Source organism: Tenrec ecaudatus, chromosome 18 (assembly GCF_050624435.1).
Source record: "Tenrec ecaudatus isolate mTenEca1 chromosome 18, mTenEca1.hap1, whole genome shotgun sequence".
NCBI classification, from domain to species: Eukaryota; Metazoa; Chordata; class Mammalia; order Afrosoricida; family Tenrecidae; genus Tenrec; species Tenrec ecaudatus.
The window spans coordinates 22,357,400-22,378,021 of record NC_134547.1 but is presented as its reverse complement, the minus strand read 5'-3'; the positions used below and the strand labels follow the sequence as shown (position 1 = coordinate 22,378,021).

General features: G+C 39.5%; 1 protein-coding gene across 4 annotated transcripts in view; it reads left to right on the top strand.

The window, feature by feature from the left end:
- Positions 1-20,622, top strand: part of LOC142432061 (uncharacterized) — a 78,292-nt gene that overhangs the window by 20,632 nt on the left and 37,038 nt on the right. Inside the window, exon 5 of one of the 4 annotated variants that reach the window (XM_075537129.1) lies at positions 984-2,379. In XM_075537129.1, coding sequence (XP_075393244.1) covers positions 984-2,379 — 1,396 coding nt within the window. Of the gene's footprint in view, positions 1-983; positions 7,523-20,622 lie in introns of those variants that run through there. The other 3 variants (XM_075537127.1, XM_075537128.1, XM_075537126.1) reach the window with 3 other exon arrangements.

The window sequence follows — 20,622 nt, the reverse complement described above, 5'->3', positions numbered from 1 at the left end:
AACCTTGTAGCCCAATATGTAACCACTACACCAGCTGGGCTCAATAAAATACTTCTAAGAGTATAAATTTTAATTTTCAAATCAATATTATAAAAAATAACATTTTATATACAGTATTTATGTAAAAATAGCAGGTTGTTAGAATATTTACTGGAATAATTGATGCAGTCCATAATTATATCCCAATTTCAGACCAATTAAGACATCGAACAGAAGAAAAACTACATGAATGCTTTTGTAAAAATTGGGTCATAATATGTTCCTGAAGGTGTTTGAAGTTCTCAGGAAGGCAACCTACTCTAATTGGTGGTTGCAACAATCAGGATCTACAATTATTACTTGTGTTGGAAGGATGCTTGCCCTCTGGTTTACATTATATTCCTAATGGGAAAATGTTTTCCTAATTTTTCCTTCTCAAGAGAAAATAAACCATAGCTTTATGGAGAATTAAGACCTATTTTTTAGTAGTGTTTCCCTAAGTACTAAGAAACAAGCTGCTGAGAAAATTTATTTGCCATGGATTGGCTGAATAGAAATGAAAAAGAAACTAGTGGAAGCATCTTAATGAGATACTTAAGAATTAAGAGATAAATGTATAGGTGATCATTGCACTTGAACAATTTTATCATATTGCTTACTGTTTATTGTTATACGAATCTTACCATCTTAGAAACAACTCTGCTTTTATCATTGTTGGTTTTATGCTTATTTGTCTTTCGTGTTTATGTTCTCAATATAAATTATATAGCAAAAACGGGTTTTTGTTTTTGCATATGCCAATTTCCCATTGTTTAACAGTGAAACAAGTCCTGTGTTAATGTTTTTTGCTTTTCCTCCTACCAAGACATGGTTCCTTTTGGTCTTTTTGTACATTATAACACCTAGACATAGGTGTTATGTAATTCCACAGTTTGGTTATATTTAAATCTAGTATATAGCAGATATATGAAAGTTCACAGTGTTCTTCACTTATTCTTTTCTAGGAGATGATGGGATAGCTGGAGAAGTTATAGTGAAGTTCAAAGAATACCAAGACAAACATTCCAGATCGGATATATTCATTAACCACAAAAACTTAATTAAAGAAAGAAGCAATATTTATGGGAAAACATTTATTCCAGGCAAGAACCAAATTTCAAAAACACTATGTAAATATAAAATGAATGGGAGAGTTTTGAAAAATATTTCAGAATTAGCCATTCGGAATCTAAACCCTATAAGAGAGAAGTTTGGTGAGAGTAAAGGATGGGAGAAATCACTCTTCAATACTAAGCATGAGAAAATTCATCCTATGCTGACTCTCCATAAGCAAACAGAGAAAAATCTCAATTGTAAACAAGAGCTTATTCAGCATCAGAAAGGCTACATTCCAGAGCAACTATTTGCAAATAATGAATATGAAGAATCCTTCCTTATGGAAGGAATGTTATTCACTCATACTGGAGTTCACAGAGGCGAAAGACCATTTGAATATGAGAAAGACGGAATAGCCTTCATCCAAAAGTCAAATACTGGTGTCCATCCACAAACTCTTATGGAAAAGAAGCCCTGTTCTTACAGCAAATATGGAAAATACTTACGTAGGAAATCTGTTTTTGTAATGCATGAGATATCTCAAGCAGAGGAGAAACCCTTTCAATGTCCTCACTGTGGGAATGGTTTTAGGAGGAAGTCTTACCTCATTGAACACCAGAGAATTCACACAGGTGAGAAACCTTATGTTTGTAGTCAATGTGGAAAGGCCTTCCGTCAGAAGACAGCTCTGTCACTTCATGAGAAAACACATCTAGAGGGGAAACCCTATATTTGCATTGATTGTGGGAAGTCATTCCGTCAGAAAGCAACACTCACCAGACATCACAAAACACATACAGGGGAGAAAGCCTATGAATGTACTCAATGTGGGAGTGCCTTTAGAAAGAAGTCATACCTTATTGATCATCAGAGAACTCACACTGGAGAGAAACCATATCAATGTAATGAATGCGGGAAGGCTTTTATCCAGAAGACAACCCTCACTGTACATCAGAGAACTCACACAGGAGAAAAACCTTATATTTGTACTGAATGTGGAAAATCCTTCTGCCAAAAGACAACCCTCACTCTCCATCAAAGAATTCATACAGGAGAAAAACCCTATGTTTGTAATGAATGTGGAAAGTCTTTTCGCCAGAAGGCAATCCTCACTGTTCATCAGCGAATCCACACTGGAGAGAGATCCAATGGGTGTCCTCAGTGTGGGAAAGCCTTTAGTAGGAAGTCAAACCTCATCCGTCATCAGAAAACTCACACAGGAGAGAAACCATATGAATGTAAAGAATGTGGAAAATTTTTCGGTTGTAAGTCAAACCTCATTGTCCATGAGAAAACTCACAAGGAAAAACTGGGAATATATTGAATGGTATGGCTTTTTTGGGGTAAAAACCGGTATTAGTAAATCGTATACACTAGAAGTATATTAATATGCCATAGTTTAAGGTACTATACCATATATTTACCTACTGTTTGCTAACCTACATAATACCAAAAATGACTTACTAGACAAATGACAAACATCATTAAAAATAAGCCAAATTTTAAAATATTCAAGCTGATAAACATCCTCTCTCTCAAACTACTATAATCATTTTAACTTTCTTATTTTAATATGTATCTTATTGTGAATGAGTAATAAACATTTGGCCGACTAGCAGTTATCCATGGAGATGTGATCTGTATTTCTCATTGCAATATGAAGTAAAAATTTGTTGTTACCTAGTCAGTTAACCATAATACTGGCTTCTTTTTTTTTCTAATACTGGCTTCTAACATGAAAAATTAGTTTTTGCTTATTATAAAACTATATGTTTAAAAATACAATACATAAAAGGAGCCCTGGTTGCATAATGACTACATGTTCAGCTACTAACCATCTGGACACTCTGTACGAGAAAGACAGGTCTTTCTTGTATCTGGCTCTCTGGGAAGCCAGCTGCCAGGAAAAGTCCAATCTGCTTCTATGAAGATGATATCCTATTAAGCAGTTCCCTTATCTCATATAAAATAGTCTGAGTGAAAATGGAGTCAAGGGCATTTAACAACATTATGCACTTTTTCATGTGTAGGTGCTCTATTCATTATTGCATGTGACAGAAATTTACTTATTTTTATGTGTATTCTGTATAGAATTCCATTATAAGGTTATGCCACCATTCTGTTGATGGAAATTTTCCTGTTCACAACCTAAAGTCACATCAAGTAATGCTTCTTTGAACTTATTTGTCTTTGGGCATACATGTAGATGAATTTCTTTTGTGTAATATACTTAGTAGAATTGCTGGGCCCTGGGATATAATATGTTTAGTCAGTTTTGAGATACTGCCAAACAACTTAGAACTTTCATAGCATAATTCATGGTAAATGGAATACAACTGTAAATATTATCAATATAGTGGTGGTTCAAACCAGAAATTATATCTATAATACATGGAGAAAGGTGCTCTTTTTCAAGTCACAGAGCAACCCTTATGTACTGTCACACACATGTAATGTGGGCTTAACTTTAGTCACAAGTAATGCCTTATTGAAATTTTTAAAGAATAACGCTAGGAAAAGGGAGTTACTTTATAATTTTCTTGTTCAATATCAGAGTCTCTTCCTTGCTTATCACCAGGAAATAGTTATAGAAAAACCCTGGCTTGAATGAAAGGGGATATCTTTTAACAGTGATCTACATATCACATAAAAATAATAATATGAAAAAGCCTATACCCGTCATAGTGCACTCCTATAGCATCAGAGGAATTTTATGGAAGAAAGGAAGATTAAAAAGGGAACAGATGAGACTTGGGTCTCTGGCTCTGTGGGAAGCCAGCTGCCATGAAAAGACCAATCATACTGAGACTGTGACACAAGAGGAATCAACCGTAGGCACCTGGTTTGTACCCTCAGTTGAGATTCCGGTCATCAGGCATTATCAATTGCCAGCCCTATGTGAATGACTCAGTCGAAGGTTCAAACAGCACCTCATATACACTACTTCCCTTAATCAGGATTCAGAGGCGGATTATGAAGCATCACAAAGATATTTTAAGAGTTTTTCCAATTCAATTGTAAAAAACTATAAACTCCTACAAAACATGGTTTCTTAGAACTTGTGTGTGAAGAGGCTTCGAAAAGTTCGTGGGAAGAGGGTATGAAAGGAACAGAACTAGTCCATGAAATGCTAGAAGCCCCTCCCCACCGCGCCGCTACCCTGGGAACTGATTGTGTACAGTGCATCCCAAACGTGAAGTTTTCTGCCTAGAGAATTTTCCAGCAGTTTTATTGGCACATAATTTACATATCATGCAATTCAGTAGTTCATTTGGTCAGTCATGTCAAGGAGAATTGTATAATCATCATCAATTTTAGAGGATTCCACCCTCCATACCACCATGGTTAAATTACCTTTCAAATGAGTTGTGCAATCGGAATCCGTTCTAGTGCTCCCTCCCCGACTCCCACCTCCATTATTTACTCCCGAAATCCCCTTTCCCTCCCTAACACCCACCTCCCCACCCCTATTTTCCTTGTGTCAGTATTGTGCATCTACTCCTGTGCTTCACAGCCGGGAGACCTAACCGAAGAAAATAACAAAATCATGCTAAGGTGGTAAAAGACAAATAATGTGTATAAAGGAAAAGATCCCCAACAACATTCAAAAAGCTGGGGAAGAAATTTCTAACATGGGACCAATTAGAGATACTTGTACCCAGAACAGATTCAGGTCACGTCTATAGGATACTTGACAAGTGTCAAGTTCGATCCAGCAGAATCAAGGTTACAATGGTCTCTGTCTGATAGTAAGGCTGTTTGAGACTATTGCTGTTGGCTAGAGCATCTGCCAGCGGCTCAGTTTGACTAGATACTCTGCAGGTGGGTTTTGCATTTTCACTGTCCACCTTAGCCCTCCACAAATTGGGTGTTCATAATTTTTGCTCTGATGTTTTTCTCGCCATGTTCAAATTTTGCAATGACCATCTTTGGATTACAGAAGCTGATGTGCTTCTTCCATGTGGACTTAGTTGACTCCTCACTTAGATGGCCTCTTGTTTAAATACAAGTCTTTAAGACTCCAAAATTATTCCCATTGATAGCCATGCACCATATGCTTTCTTCACTACACTTTGCTTTAGCACCCTTAGCTAGATAATTCTTGAATCACCATTTAGTTTCTGAACAAACAATAAATCCAGGCTTGCCATGCCCTCTTGCTTCATAAGTAGCATGTAATAGCAAAAGCCACAGACCTCAACTCTGGTCTCCATTCATCTGAGATGTTTACCCATTTGGGATATTCATTACTGAATAATCCAGGGCTTTTCAAAGCCCTAGGTATATGAGAATAACAAGTGAAAACAAGGATGTAGAAAGACTGGATTCACATATATTGTTAATGTGAATGCAAAATGTTACAGCCTCTCTGGAAAGCAATTTGTTACTTTCTGGAAAAAGTTAAACATACATTTGCCAGATAACCCAGTAGTATCACTTAAGGATATTTATTCTAGAGAAATGAAAATGTATGCTCACACAAAAGTTTGCACGATTGCATGATTGTTTGTTGTGTTATTTATAATCACCAAAAAGCAGAAACCCAAATGTCCTTAAATGGGTAAATAAAAGGGTAAGTAAAAAAAGATTATAATATCAGAAAACTTATTAAGCAAAGATCATAATATAAAGCTACTGTTTATTGACATAACCTCCCTCTAAGTCTGAGCACTGATGAAAGCAGTGTTTTCATCTTTTTAACCCTTCCCCCGAGGAATTCTGTGCCCTTTGATTTATGTCACATCAAAATAGCAGTTTTAACATCCTCAACATTATGTTCCTTTTCCATGTTCTTTGAGCTTTAAGAACAAAAAAGTCTGAAGGGGGGAAATAATCAAGGCTGTAGGATAGATGGAGTAAGGTTTCCCAATGAAGTTCTTGTGGTACTTCAAAGAATGAACATTGCATTATTGTGATGGAAAAAAATGTCTTGGTACCACTTTCTTGACCTTTTCTTCACCAACGCAGTTATCTGTTTTCTTGAAATGTATTCATAAACTCCTATGATCATGCTGTATAGTTTGAGAAGACCTAACAAGATTTTCTCTTGAGGCACCCCCAAAACCGTTTCCATAACCTTCTGTCTCTACCATGAATTTAACTGTCCCTATGTGATCTCAGAAATCATTGTTTTCATTTGACCTTATTGTCTAAACAAACAATAGTGGGAAATCCAAAACTCATCCTCAGTTCTAATCCATTTCATAAAATCGCTTTCATCAGCTTTGATCTTGCTTGAAAGACTGAAGAGTAGGTCAGTTCTTTGAGCTAGATGATCTTTGTGAAACACTTTGGCATCGAGGGAGCTGAAATCTTGCTGAGACCAAAATGTTGCTTATGATTGAAAATGCTATACCATGTGAAATTCCAACTTCAGTAACTATTGCATCAGTGGTAATTCTATGGTCTTCCACCAGGTTCTGAACATCACCATTTCTTTTTCATTGCGGTTAGCAGTCTTCCCTGTCTTGGCTTATCTTTGAGATTTTGACTTATCTCGATCTTTCTTAAAACACCTGATACCTCTAAAATCTATCATTTTCTGTGGAGCAGCATTCCTATAAATTTGTTTCAAAGCTTCAATGAGTTGGGAAGATGTTTACTTGACTTGTGTTAAAATTTTTAGTCCTGACCTCAAAATTATTTTTTCCATTGGCACAAAAACTCCCTTTCTTTGCAGGCACTATAACAAGGTTAGACAAGAATATTACTGAGGACTTGTCTGCATCCATCCACTAATCACAGACATGTTTAAACACATTTTGTTGAGAATACCTCCATGTAGGTATGAACTGGAACTAGTAGCAGTGTTTTTTTTTACATACCCTGATATTTTTTATATTGATACATACATACATTATGATAAAGGAAAGAACCTAGTTAAAAATATATCAACTATATGATTATATTTCTATGACATTCTGGAAAAGACAAATTTGAGAACAGAACAGACCAATAGTTTCCAGGGGTTAGAGGTGGGGAGGTCTGATTACAAAGGAGTTCTTTATAAGTGTTGGAAATTATTCTGTATCCTGTTTTGTGTTTGTGGATATAAATATCCATGTATAAAGGTTTATTTTTAAAAGTTATTTTACCATTTGTAACTTTTAAAATCAATAAATAAAGCTCTAGATATGTTCTCCAGCTCCATCAGCAGCAGTTCCTCTTGGTTTATCACCCACCACACACACACACCAAAAGAGAAGGAGAAACATTAGACTGACCTGTGATTTGTATGTCCAGTAGCCTGTATGTGTACACTGATCTCACCCTAGATCAGCTCACCCACAACCCATGTTAGTAGCCACACTTCAGCTTATTGGTCATACCCCTGACCACCAGGCTTCAAGTCAGAGGGAAAATTGGAGAGCACATCTAGGGGGTAAGTCAGGCAGTCCCAGGGTTGGGAGGGAATTACACTCTTAAATGCCTATGGAGTAGAATTTGTTGCTGAATCAGAACCAAAATCAGTGCACTCACTGTCATTCCAACTCATAGGGACCCTGAAGAAGAGGGTAGAATTGCTCCAGTGGGTTTCCAAGACTCTTCATTGAAATAGCCTTATCTTTCTCCTGAGCAGCAGCTGGTGGGTTTGAAGTGCTGAGCTTGGGGTCAGCAGTCCAATGCATAACCACTGCACTACAGAGCTCCTTGGATTGGCATAGGTGTAAAAAGGGTGTGAAGCCTTCAGTAATTTAAAAGCTACATGTGCAGCAGTGATTGTGAAGGATTTGTTGTGAACGGGTTCATGTAGTGTTTCAAAAGGAATGAAAATTTACGTAGAGTTTTGTATAACTCAGCCATTCATAACCTGAGGACTGTCTGTAAAAGTGTTATTTTTTATGTTGTTTTCTCCAACAAACCACCAGTCAGTATGCACACATCAGTGCACACATGATCACTGGAGATGATGGTAAATAGGACTAATCCTGCTCCTAGCCCTTCATTCTCGGGAGAATTCTTATTTGGAATATAACCCCAAACCCACTGCATTGTAATCAAGTGTGACTCATAGCTCCCCTTGAGGACAGAGGGGAACTGCCCCTTTGGGCTTCTGAGACTAAATCTTAACTAGTCCAGACAGTCTCATCTCTCTCATAAAAGTGCCATATAAAGGTCCCTGTGTAAACAGGCAGTCACTGGGTTATGAACATTTGGCTTAACATAAGAACTGAATTACAAATCAACTGCTATAAAGCCTATTATATTAAAAATCCAAAGTATTTAAAATGGTTTGTAATAACAGGTGCTGCTTTGTAACCTGCATTAAACACTATTACTGTATTTTGTTAAATATGTTTGAATGTGTAAGCAAGTAATGTTTTATGCATAATAAGTTGATACTATCCTAAGACAAACATTTGATTGACATTAGATGTAAATTACATTGCATGTAAATTTGATTTAGAGACAAATTCAGGAAGAAACTCATAATCTGGAGACCCTCTATTGCTCCTAGAGGATGCTACAGGTAGTCCGGATTTACAATGGAGTTCCATATAAGTTATGTCATGGTGAAATACCTCTTTTTCTTTTTTCCTTCATTATTAGTATCTATAAATCTGTGCTTTGTCTTTGGAGTCTGAGCTTTATCTTTGGTGTTGGAAACAAAATTTACATACATGTTTTTTTCCTCTCATAATGATTTTATATAGGGGTTTTGAACTGAAACTTTTTTCCCCATCATTTTATTGTGGGCTCATACAACTCTTATCACAATCCATGCTCACATCAATTGTGTAAAACACATTTGTACATTTATTTCCCTCATCATTCTCAAAATATTTTCTCTCCACTTAAGCCTCTGGCATCAGCTGCTCACTTTCCCCCTCCCACCTCATGCCCCCCTCCCTCATGAACCCTTGATAATTTATAAATTATTATTTTGTCATATCTTACACTGTCCGAGGTCTCCCTTCACCTACTTTTCTGTCGTCCATCCCCCAGGGAGGAGGTTATATGTAGATCCCTATAATCAGCTCCCCCTTTCCACCCCACTCTCCCGGTATCGTCACTCTTCACTGCTCCTGAAGAGATCATCTGTCTTGGGTTCCCTGTGTTTCCAGTTCCTATCTGTATCAGTGTAAATCCTCTGGTCTAGCCAGATTTGTAAGGTAGAATTGGGAACATGATAGTGGGTGGGGGAGAGGAAGGATTTAGGAACGAGAGGAAAATTGTATGTGTTTCTTTTTTTTTCTTTTTAATCATTGTATTAGGGGCTCATACAACTCTTATCACAGTCCATACATGCATCAGTTGTGTAAAGCACATTTGTACATTCATTTCCCTCATCATTCTCAAAACATTTGTTCTCCACTTAAGTCCCTGGCATCAGGTCCTCATTTTTACCCCTCCCTCTCCACTTCCCCCTCCCTCATGAACCCGTGACAATTTATAAATTATTATTTTGTTGTATCTTACACTGGCCGATGTCTCCCTTCACCCACTCTTCTGTTGTCTGTCCCCCAGGGAGGAGGTCACGTGTAGATCCTTGTCATCGGTTACCCCTTTCCAACTCACCCTTCCTCTATCCTCCCAGTATTGCCACTCACACCACTGATCCTGAAGGGATCATCCGCCCTGGATTCCCTGTGTTTTCAGTTCTGTACCAGTGTACATCCTCTGGTTTAGCCAGACTTGCAAGGTAGAATTGGGATCATGATAGTGGGGGGTGAGGGGAGGAAGCATTTAGGAACTATAGGAAAGTTGTATGTTGGTTGCTACCCTGCACCCTAACTGGCTCATCTCCTCCCTGCGACCCTTCTGTAAGGGGATGTCCAGTTGACTACGGATGGGCTTTGAGTCCCCACTCTGCACTCCCCCTCATTCACAATGATACAATTTTTTGTTCTTTGATGACTGATATCTGATCCCTTCAACACCTCATTATCACACAGGCAGCTGTGCTTCTTCCATGTGAGCTGTGTTGCTTCTGAGCTAGATGGCCGCTTGTTTACCTTCAAGCCTTTGAAACCCCAGACACTATCTTTTGAGAGCGGGACACCATCAGCTTTCTTCACCACATTTGCTCATGCACCCATTTGTCTTCAGTGATTGTATCATGGACATGAGAACACAATGATATGATTTTTATATTCTTTGGTAACTGATAACTGATCCCTTCGGTACGTCGTGATCACACAGGCTGGTGTGCTTCTTCCATGTGGACTTTGTTGCTTCTCACCTGAGTGGCCGCTTGTTTACCTTCAAGCCTTTAAGACCCCAGATGTTATATCTTTTGATAGCTGGGCACCATCAGTTTTCTTCACCACATTTGCTTATGCACCCACTTTGTCTTCAGCAATTGCGTTGGGAAGGTATCATGGAATGCCAGTTTAATAAAACAAAGTGTTCTTGCACTGAGGGAGTACTTGAGTGGAGGCCCAATGTCCCTCTGCTACCTTAATACTAAACCTATACATGTATGCACATAGATCTAGTTCCCTATTCTCATATATAAATATATTTGCATATGTACATGCCTTTATTTAGATCTCTATATATGTCCTTTGCCTCCTAGTTCTTTCCTCTTATTTCCTTTGACTTTCCCCTTGTCCCACTATCATGCTCAGCCTTCATTTGGGTTTCAGTAATTCCTCGTGGTTACATTACCCTTGGTCATGCCCTACCAGGCCTCCTACTCACTCCTCACCACCTATTTGGATCACTTGTTCCCTTGTCCCTGGGTTTGTGAACACCCCTTCCTTTCCCCTCACCTCCTCTTCTCCCATGTCCCCCTGCAAATGTCGGTCCTGTTGTTTTCTTCTCCAGATTGTTCATCCAGCCTATTTTATTGAGACAGACCTGCAGAGATAATAACACGCACAGAAACAAGAAAGAGCAAAACCAAGCAACAAAAGAAAAAACAACAAAAAGCCAATGACCAAAAAAAAAAAAAAAAAAAAAACAACCAAAGAAACCCCAACAAGACAACAAAAAAGAAATGCTTGTAGTTAGTTCAAGGACTGTTTGTTGGCCTGCAGGAGTGTTTTCTGGTCAAGTCTGATGGAATGCCAAGCCCTGGCTCCAAAGTCTATTTTTGGTATTCCCTGGGGACTTCGTTGCTATGTTTCCCTTGCTGTTCTGTTGCACATCCTTAGTGTTTTGCCTCGTTGTGGTGGGATCGGATTGAGTGCAATTCCCACACTGTGTCTCCAGCGTTGTCCCCTGTAGGGTTATGGATCAATGAGGTATGCCATGTCTCATAGTGGGACTGGCCATATGGTCTTCTCTGTGGATTGGCTGCTTTGAGTGGGAATATCGTTCTCAAGGCTTGGTGGGCCAGGATGTGCTCCACTCTCTCATCCTCCCCTTTCATTTGCTCCAATGTGCTCTGATCAGATATGTCCCTTTCCCTGAGCTGCAGCTTCAGTGCTGTCCTCTGAAATATATTCTTCTGGGGAGAGGGGCAGGTGTCCAAGTAGTTGGGATTGGGACCAGCCCCTCAGACCTCTCCACTGGCTCCCTACTCCACGCCTCCATGTTGCATTCACATCTTGGAGCACCGGGTTGAGGTCTGGTCCCTCTTTCCCTGTGGAGATATAAGCAATACCCTCCCCTTGGGTGGATTAGTAGCCTGTTCCCCTGCTACCCATTTCTTTACTTTTTCTTTCCCTCCCCCTCCTTTTTAGCTGACTACCACATATATCCCTGGATTTGTTTTGGCTCCTACCATACTACCTGGTCCTTACCCCAGGAATGTTTGTATACAGTAGCTTTTTCCCTATGCCCCTTTACCTTTTTTTTTGTCCTTTAAGCTTACCTCTGCGAACTCATGTTGTACTCCTTTTGTGCTTGGCTTACTTTGCTTAGCATCATTTCCTCCAGTTCTACCCACGCAGCGATGTGCTTCATGTGTTCATCACTGCTTTTCGGTGATGTGTAGTGCTCCATTGTATGTATATACCACAGTTTTTTAATCCACTTGTCAGTTGATGGAAACTCCTTGCGATTGTGAACTGTGCCATGATGAACACTGGAGCACAGATGTCTGCTCGTGGTTTGTTTCTTGCCTCTTCTGGGTATATGCCCAGTAGGGGGATTGCTGGGTCATATGGTAACTCTATTTCCATCTGTTTTAGGTATCGCCAGATTGATTTCCATAGTGGCTGTACGTACTTACAGTCCCACCAGCAGTGGATGAGAGTTCCTGTCTCCCCACAGCCCCTCCAACACTTGTTGCTTTCTGATTTTTTGAATTGGGCTATCTTTGAGGGTGTTGAGTGGTATCTCATTGTTTTAATTTGCATTTCTCTGATGGCTAAAGATTGGGAACATTTTCTCATGTTTATTGGCCATTTGAATTTCTGCCCCTATGAAACTTCTATTCAGATCCTTTGCCCACCTCCTCAGTGGACAATTAGTTTTTTTCCTTTTTGGAAGCTAGCAGAGTATTTATATTTTAGTAATAAGGCCTTTGTCTGATGTATCATTCATAAAGATGTTTTCCCAGTCCATGGGCTCTCTTATTACTCTCTTGGTGAATTATTTCAATGTACACAGGTGTTTTGTCTTCAGTATATCCCAATTGTCAATTTGTGCCTCCTCTGTGTTTACGTCCTTCTCTATTTCTGATAGCCTATATATTCTCTGTGGCAAAGTTCGCAAGTTGGTCCCAATTCCTTCACTGATGGCTCTAAGAGTTTGTGGTTTTACTTCAAGGTCTGTGATCCACGTTGAGTTTATTCTTGTGCATGGAGTGTGGTAAGGGTCTTGCTTCATTTTTCTGCAGGTAGATATTCATTTTTTTCCAGCACCACTTGTTGAAGAGGGCATCTGCTCCCCATTGGATATTTTTTGGACCCTTATCAAAGATCAGTTGCCTGTATGCTGATGATTTTATTTCTGGGTTGTCAGCTATTTTCCATTGGTCTGAGTATCTGTCATGATACCAATACCAAGCGGTTTTGACAACTGTGGCTGTATAATATGTGCTAAAGTCTGGTAAAACAAGCCCTCCCACTGTCTTCTTCTTTTTTTAAAAAAATCATTTTATTGGCAGTTCATACAATTCTTATCACAATCCATACATACATCCATTGTGTCAAGCACATTGGTACATTCATTGCCTTCATCATTCTCAAAATATGTGCTCCCTAATTGAGCCCTTGATATCACATCCTCATTTCCCCCCTCTCTCCCCACTCCCTGCTCCTTCATGAACCCTTGATAATTTCTGAATTATTATTATTTTGTCATATTTTACACTGTCAGATGTCTCCCTTCATCCACGTTTATGTTGTCCATCCCCCAGGGAGGAGATTATAAATAGATCCTTGTAATTGGTTCCCCTTTTCTACCCCACCTTCCTCCACCCTCCAGGTGTCGCCACTCTCACCACTGGTCCTGAAGGGATCATCTGTCCTGGATTCCCTGTGTGTCCAGTTCCTATCTGTACCAGTGTACATTCTCTGATCTAGCCAGAATTGTTAGGTACAATTGGAATCATGATAGTGGGAGGAAGCATTTAAGAACTTGAGGAAAGTTGTATGTTTCGTTGTTGCTACCCTGGACCCTGACTGGCTCATCTCCTCCCCACCACCCTTCCATAAGTGGGTGTCCAGTTGCTTACGGAGCTTTGGGTCTCCACTCTGCACTCCCCTCATTCACAATGATTTGACATTTTGTTCTTTGATTCCTAATACCTGATCCCTTCAACACCTCGTGGTCACACAGGTTGGTGTGCTTCTTCCCTCTGTGCTTCTTCCATCTCCATATGAAGTTGGTCATCAGTTTTTCCATTTTGGGGGGATAGAAAGATGAGGGTAATTGTATCAGGATTGCATTACACTTATATAGTACCTTGGGCAGAACTGACATCTTTACTATATTGAGTCTTCCATTTGTTGAGTTCGCTCTTGGTTTCTTGTAATCGTGTTCTATAGTTTTCGTCATAAAGATCTTTTGTTCTTATAGTCAGGTATATCCCTAGATATTTCAATTTGTGCTTGGCTATTGTTAAGGGTACCACCTTTTTATCTACTCTTTTGTGGTCTTATCTGATGTGTATAGCAGTCACATAGAGTTCTGTTTGTTGATCTTGGATCCTGCCACTCTGCCATACTTCTATATTGCTTCCAATACTCTCCTTGAGGAGCTTGTCGGATTTTCCATATGTAAAATCTTGACATCCTTTGGGGATATTCTAGGGAGGAATTGTTTTTCCAAGAATTTGTCCATGTCTTCCAAGTCGTTGAATTCATTGGAGTACAAACCTTTGTGGTACTGTGTAATTATCCTTTTGATTTCATTAGGGTCTGTTGTAATGTCCCCTCTCTCATTTCTCATTCTTGCTTTTGAAGCTTGTTCCCTCCTTTCTTTGGTTAAGTTTGCCAGTGATCTGTCAATTCTGTTTATCCTTTCAAAGAACCAACTTTTAGCAACATTTTCCCATAATTTTCTTATTTTCCCTCTCCTGAATCTCAGCCCTGATTTTTATTATTTCTCTTATTTTGCTATTAGTAGGCTTGCCCTCCTGATTTCTGCTGCAGTTGTAAATTTTGTGTCGGCATATCAATCATGAGTCTCTCTTCCTTTTCCAGGTGTGCATGTATTGCTATGAAACTTCCTCTGATAACTGCCTTTGCTGTGTCCCATTAGTTTTGGTACGTCTTATTCTCATTCTCATTGGTTTCTAGAAATTTCCTCATTTCATCTATGATCTGAGCCTGTACACACGCCTTTTGAAATAGTTTTTCATCTCCAATTGTTTGCTCATGTTTTCTTTGTCTTCCTTTTGTTGATTTCCAGACTTATGGCATGGTGGTCAGAGAGAGATCTGTATATCAATGTGCTTAAATGTATGTAGATTTGCCTTATTCCCCAGCATGTGGTCTATCTTCAAATATGTTCCATCCGTGATTGAAAAGAATGTGATTTTTTTTTTTGGCATTTGGATGAAAAGCTCTGGAAATATCTATCAGGTCAAATTGTCTAATTATAGTGTTTAGATCTCTAGCCTCCTTGTTTCTTTCCCCGTGATCTATCTTTCTCAGAGAGCAGTGTATTGAGGTCGCCTATTATAATTGTTGAGGCTGTGATTTCTTTTTTTACCTTTTGGAATGTTTGGTTGATGTATTCAGCAGGTCTCTCATTCAGGGAATATATGTTTACAATGCTTAGTGGTTCTTTGTCTACCGTTCCCTTGAGAATTATATACCTGTTTCCCCAAAAGTAAGACATCCCCCGAAAATAAGACCTACTTACAGTTTTGCCTCTTGCTGAAATATAAGGCATCCCCCAGAAAATAAGACCTCCCTGAAAATAAGGCCTCCCGAAGCTACTGTAACTCTGGACTCTGGCCCGAGTGGCGGGCACCACCGCACAGTTCACTGTTGGCCGCAGTGCAGCCAGAGCAGAAAAGTGTGAGGTCTCTTTTAATAAAGCAATAAACAATAAATGTATAGTGCATTCTTCTTCATGGAAAAATAAGACATCCACTGAAAATAAGACCTAGCGCATCTTTGGATCCAAAAATTAACATAATACGCTGTCTTATTTTGGGGGAAACAGGGTAGTGTCCCCCCTCATCTCTTTTTATGGTTTCACTTTCAAGTCAAATTTATCTGAGATTAGGATTGCAACCTTTTTTTGAATTGCTGTTTGCTTGGTGTATCTTTCTCCAGCTTTTGGTTCTCAGCCTAGTTTTGTCTGTAGCCTTGAGATGTGTTTCCTGTAGGCAGCAGATTGATGGGTTTTATTTTCTAAGCCAGACTGCTAGCCTAGGTCTTCTAATGCCTGCGTTCAGTCCATTCATATTCAGGGCTATTATCTTCACTCGCGGATTCTGTGATGTCATCTTATACCTTTTGTATTCAGTGTTTTCCTACCTTCCTTTCTTATTTGTGTGTTGTGCATGTGTGTGTATGTGTGTGTGTGTGTATCATTCTTCTTTCCATCCTTAAGCCAATGCTATCTTGTAGTCTGTTTTCTCTTGGTTGCCCTCTGGGTGAGGTTATTCTATGTGGCGGTCTCTTATTTATGCTTGGTGAGTGCTGTTCTTCTGCCCATACTGGGTTGGCAAGGATCTTTTGTAGGGCTGGCTTTCTTCTAACATATTCTTTGAGTTTTTCCATGTCTGGGAAGACTCTTACTTCTCCATCTATCTTGATCAATAATTTGGCTGGGTAGAGTATACTTGGGTTTGCATTGTTTTCCTTCAATTTTTGGAATATGTTACTCCACTCTCTCCTCCTCTTCATAGTTTCAGCTGATAGGTCTGAGCACATTCTTATTTGGGTACCTTTATATGTGATTGCCTGTTTTTCCCTAGATGCTCTCATGGTTTTCTCCTTTTCCTCAAAGTTGGATAGTTTAACTATTATATGCCTTGGTGACTTCTTGAAATTCATTCTAGCTGGTGTTCTTTCAGTCTCCTGAATGGATGCCCTGAATGGTTGCCTGGTTTTCATTCATTAATCTGGGCAAGTTTTCCTCCAAGAATTCTCTCACTATTGTTGCAGATAACTTCTTCATTGTGTTGTCTCCAGTAATCCAGTTATTCTGATGTTGTTCCTCTTCATAGCATCAAACATAGCTCTTAGGTTTTCTTCAGCTTCCTGATGATCTTATTAGATTTTTGTTCACATTTGTTAACATCTGCTTGGCTGTCCTCCAAGTCACTAATGCGGTTCTCTGATTCCTCCAGTTGATTCTCAAGGCCCGTGAGTCTGTTACTGGTTTTGTTATCTCCTCCCTAAGCGCCTGTATTTCCCTTTGGTGTATGGACTTTATCTCCTCTATCATTTCATCCCTTTTCTGTATTATTCTTTCATATCCTGTATGGCTCCAAGCAGCATTCTGAAAATTTCTTTCTGTGACAGATCTATGTCTGCTTCTATGCATGTCGTTAGGTTCAGGACAGCTTCTGCCATTGCCTTTTGTTTCTCCTGTTTTTTTTGTTGAGGTTGTTAGGACTAATTGCTGTTTGCGTTGCATTGTTTTAGAGAACCCAGCTGCCATTTTTCAGTGAGTCAAAGAGCACTGGCTCTCTCTGGGAGACTCGTAGCAATTCTTCTTTGAACTGCCTACATCTAATTTCCCTGTGGAATTAGCCTACTGCTTTATCTTCCTGTGGCTTCACTCGCAAGGGGAGTGCCCCACAAGGCTGGTGGGCTGCCTGCTTTTGTGTAGAACACTGCGAATGATGGCGGAATTACCCTGGCCAGGTAGATCACTGCCGAGGTTGGGCAGAGGTTCCTGCAGCAGCTTGGAACATTGGTGAATGTTGTCTGAGCTGCCTTAGGCTGTGTGAGGCACTAAGGTTGATGGAAGAAGTTCCTTCAGTCATGTGGGCCCACAGAGGAAAAATAGGAAACCCCTGGGGTACACAGGCAGGAATTCCCAGGTAAGAAGTTGGGCAGAATATCCCCTGGTGGATGTTGGCCGGGCTTTCTACACTGCACAGGGTAGAACTCACCTATCAGGGTGGAGGGCAGGCATGAATGCCCTAGGCTAAGGAGAGTGGTCTGGAGGCCAGCAGTGATGTGTGAGAGAACATGGGAGGTACAAAGAGGGGGAAAAAATAAGCCTGCTGAGACTGGGGGCGGGGATAGAGAAACAAGAGGGAAACAAAAGAAAAAATATAGTTGAACCCTGATCCTTGCCAGTGAGTTTCAAGAGTTTATTTATTCCCTGCCCCAAGGTGGTGGCAAGCTGTGTCTCTGTTTAGATAAAGCCCCTGCGCTGGCTCCAAATGGTCCTGGCTCCCGCCGAGACAGTGGCAGGGCTAAGGTCAAACCCAAGACAGCCTCCACTGTGGTAAGCCAAAAGCCTCCAGTGCCTTAAAACCTTGTGGATCTGTGCCTACTTATCTTTATGATGCTCCTCCTGTGATCCAGCAGTGTTGAATTTCCATATTAGTAACTCTCCTGGGCTGATTTCTGCAGAGTCTCTCTGGTATGTGTTACTCAGTTGCCTACATACATACTTTAATACATAAAATACACACCAAAAAATTACTGACGACGAGTTGGACAATGATGGCATTTTGTTAGTAATGGTAGTAACTGCACTGTGGAACCAAACCCAAGCCAAATTCTCTGTCAACCAGTCAATTCTAATTCACAGTGACCCATAGAAGGTTATGAATTATCTGTATTATCCATGGGGGTGGAGATAGAATTTCTAGTGAAAAAAACATTGGAATTTTCTCTAGAGTGCCCCCTTTGTTCTTTTCTGGTAATATCTCACTGATTCCCAAATCTTCCTGTTGAACACAATCAATAAGCCAGTTGTTTGGGTCCATGTTTTCAAGTAACTGAAGCCCCTAATTTAGTTTAGGGGGAAAAAATCAAGCTGATCTTTTCATTGTAAAAAAAAAATTGACAGCATATATCCTACCCTGTCATCATTTATTTCATCAGCATGTCTCTCCTCTTCAAAATCCATTAAGACCTGATTTGTTGATTTTTCTTCCTCTTGATCTATGCCTGTTCTCCATCAGCAATATGAAGTTTTAAATTCAGAGTTTTTGCCATATGGATGATTTTTTTCTGTGGTCTATTTCATCATGTCAAATGCTTGGTGCATCGTCACATAACTTAGCAATTTTCCCCATATCCCTACATGTATTTTCCTGCAAGTTCTTCCTAGGAAGATGTCAATGTACCAGATGCACTGATCATCTGTGAGTGAATATTTAAGAATAACATCATCCAATGATGTGCTGCAAAATTGTATGTGCATGTATAAACTGAGTTTTTCAGCACATTTTTAATGCTGTTTTTGTGGTAAAATTAGGTGCCTCAACTGATATTCGGGTCAGCTTATAGTCGAGTGTATATGGTAGTACATATTAACAATAAGATGTAAAAACACACAAATGATCATTTGGTACAGTTCCTCATAATCTGAGTAGTGTTCTTGCAGAATATGGCCTCTACCTCTTCACACTGGCTATACTTTCAGAAGGTCATCCTAATGCTTATTCAGCTGAGACCCTTCTAGATGGCATGATATATGATCGGTGTATCTCATTGGTATGGACTTATTCCAACATCATTTTTGTAGTATTGTGAGTTTTCTAGTAAAATGTTGTGTTGTGTGAAATAACATAGCTTTAGAGTATGCATGCTGTAAGGACTCAGGTGGTGTTGTACACTGGGGACTTATGAGGACAGAGGAAGAGCCATATTCAAAAATGGATGTTGGATCTTATGGTACAAAACAGCTGGCTCGTGCAGAATAGAAGAAACTCATATGGTTAGTTGACATCAAGTGGCCAATTGTTCTCAGAACTAGTGTCTTCTGAAGTCTCGGGTTTTGTCTCTCTTGATAGTAGATTGAGCATTTAGAGGTAGCTTTAGCTAGAGATTGCCTTTCTTGTTGTTAGGTACCATCAATTTGATTCCACAATAAATAAATAAATATTTCACTATGTATCCATAATAAATATTCCACAATGTATCCACAATAAATATTCATAGAAACCCTATGTATAACAATGAACTACTGCCATGTGCCATTCTCACAATTTGTTCTTGTATTTGAGCCCATTGTTACACCTACTGTGCCAATCCATCTTGTAAAGGGCCTTCCTCATCACTGCCCCTCTACTTTACTATTTATGATGTCCTTCTCCAGGGACTAATCTTTCCTGATAACATAGCCAAAGTATATGAGATGATCTTGCCATTCTTGCCTCTAAAGAGCGTTCTGGCTGTACTTCTTCCAAGACAGATTTGTTTATTCATTTGGCAGTCCATAATACTTTCTACATTCTTCACCAGCACCATAATTCAAATGCGTTGATTCTTCTTTGGTCTTCCTTACTCAGTGTCCAACTTTCACATGCATATGAGGCAATTGAAAGTACTATGGCTTGGGTCAGGTGCACTTTAGTTGTCAAAGTACCATCCTTGCTGACAGCAGTTTACCCAATGCAATGTCATTTGATCTCTTGACTGCTGCTTCTATAAGCATGGATTGTGGATCCAAGCAAGACAAAATACTTGAGAAATTCAATCTCTTCAATCTTTAAAATGATGTTATTTACTGGTCTAGAGATGAGAATTTGGGTGGTCTTTACATTGAGCTGTAATCCATTCTAAAGGCTGCAATCCTTGATCTTCATCAGCAAGCGCTTCAAGTCCTCTTCACTTTCAGCAAGCAAGGCTGTGTCATCCTCATCTAATCCTGATGCCACATTCTTCAAACTTCTCTGATGATTTGCTCAGCATACAGATTGAATAAGTATGCTGACAGAACACAACCCTGTCACACATGTTTTCCTGATTTTAAACCAGGCAGTATGCCCTTGTTCTATTTGCATGACCACTGTGAAATGTTTTGGAATTCTTATTCTTCACAAGGATATCCATAGCTTATGACCCACACAGTCAAATGCTGTGACATAATTAATAAAATATAAGTAAACATCTTTCTGGTATTCTCTACTTTCCATTAAGATCCATGTGACATCACCAATGATATCCCTTGTTCCACATCCTCTTCTGAATTCACCCTGAACCTCTGAGATCTCCTTGTTGGATGAGCAACAAAATTTTGCTTGCATATGATATTAATGATAGTGTTTTGTAACTTGAGCAT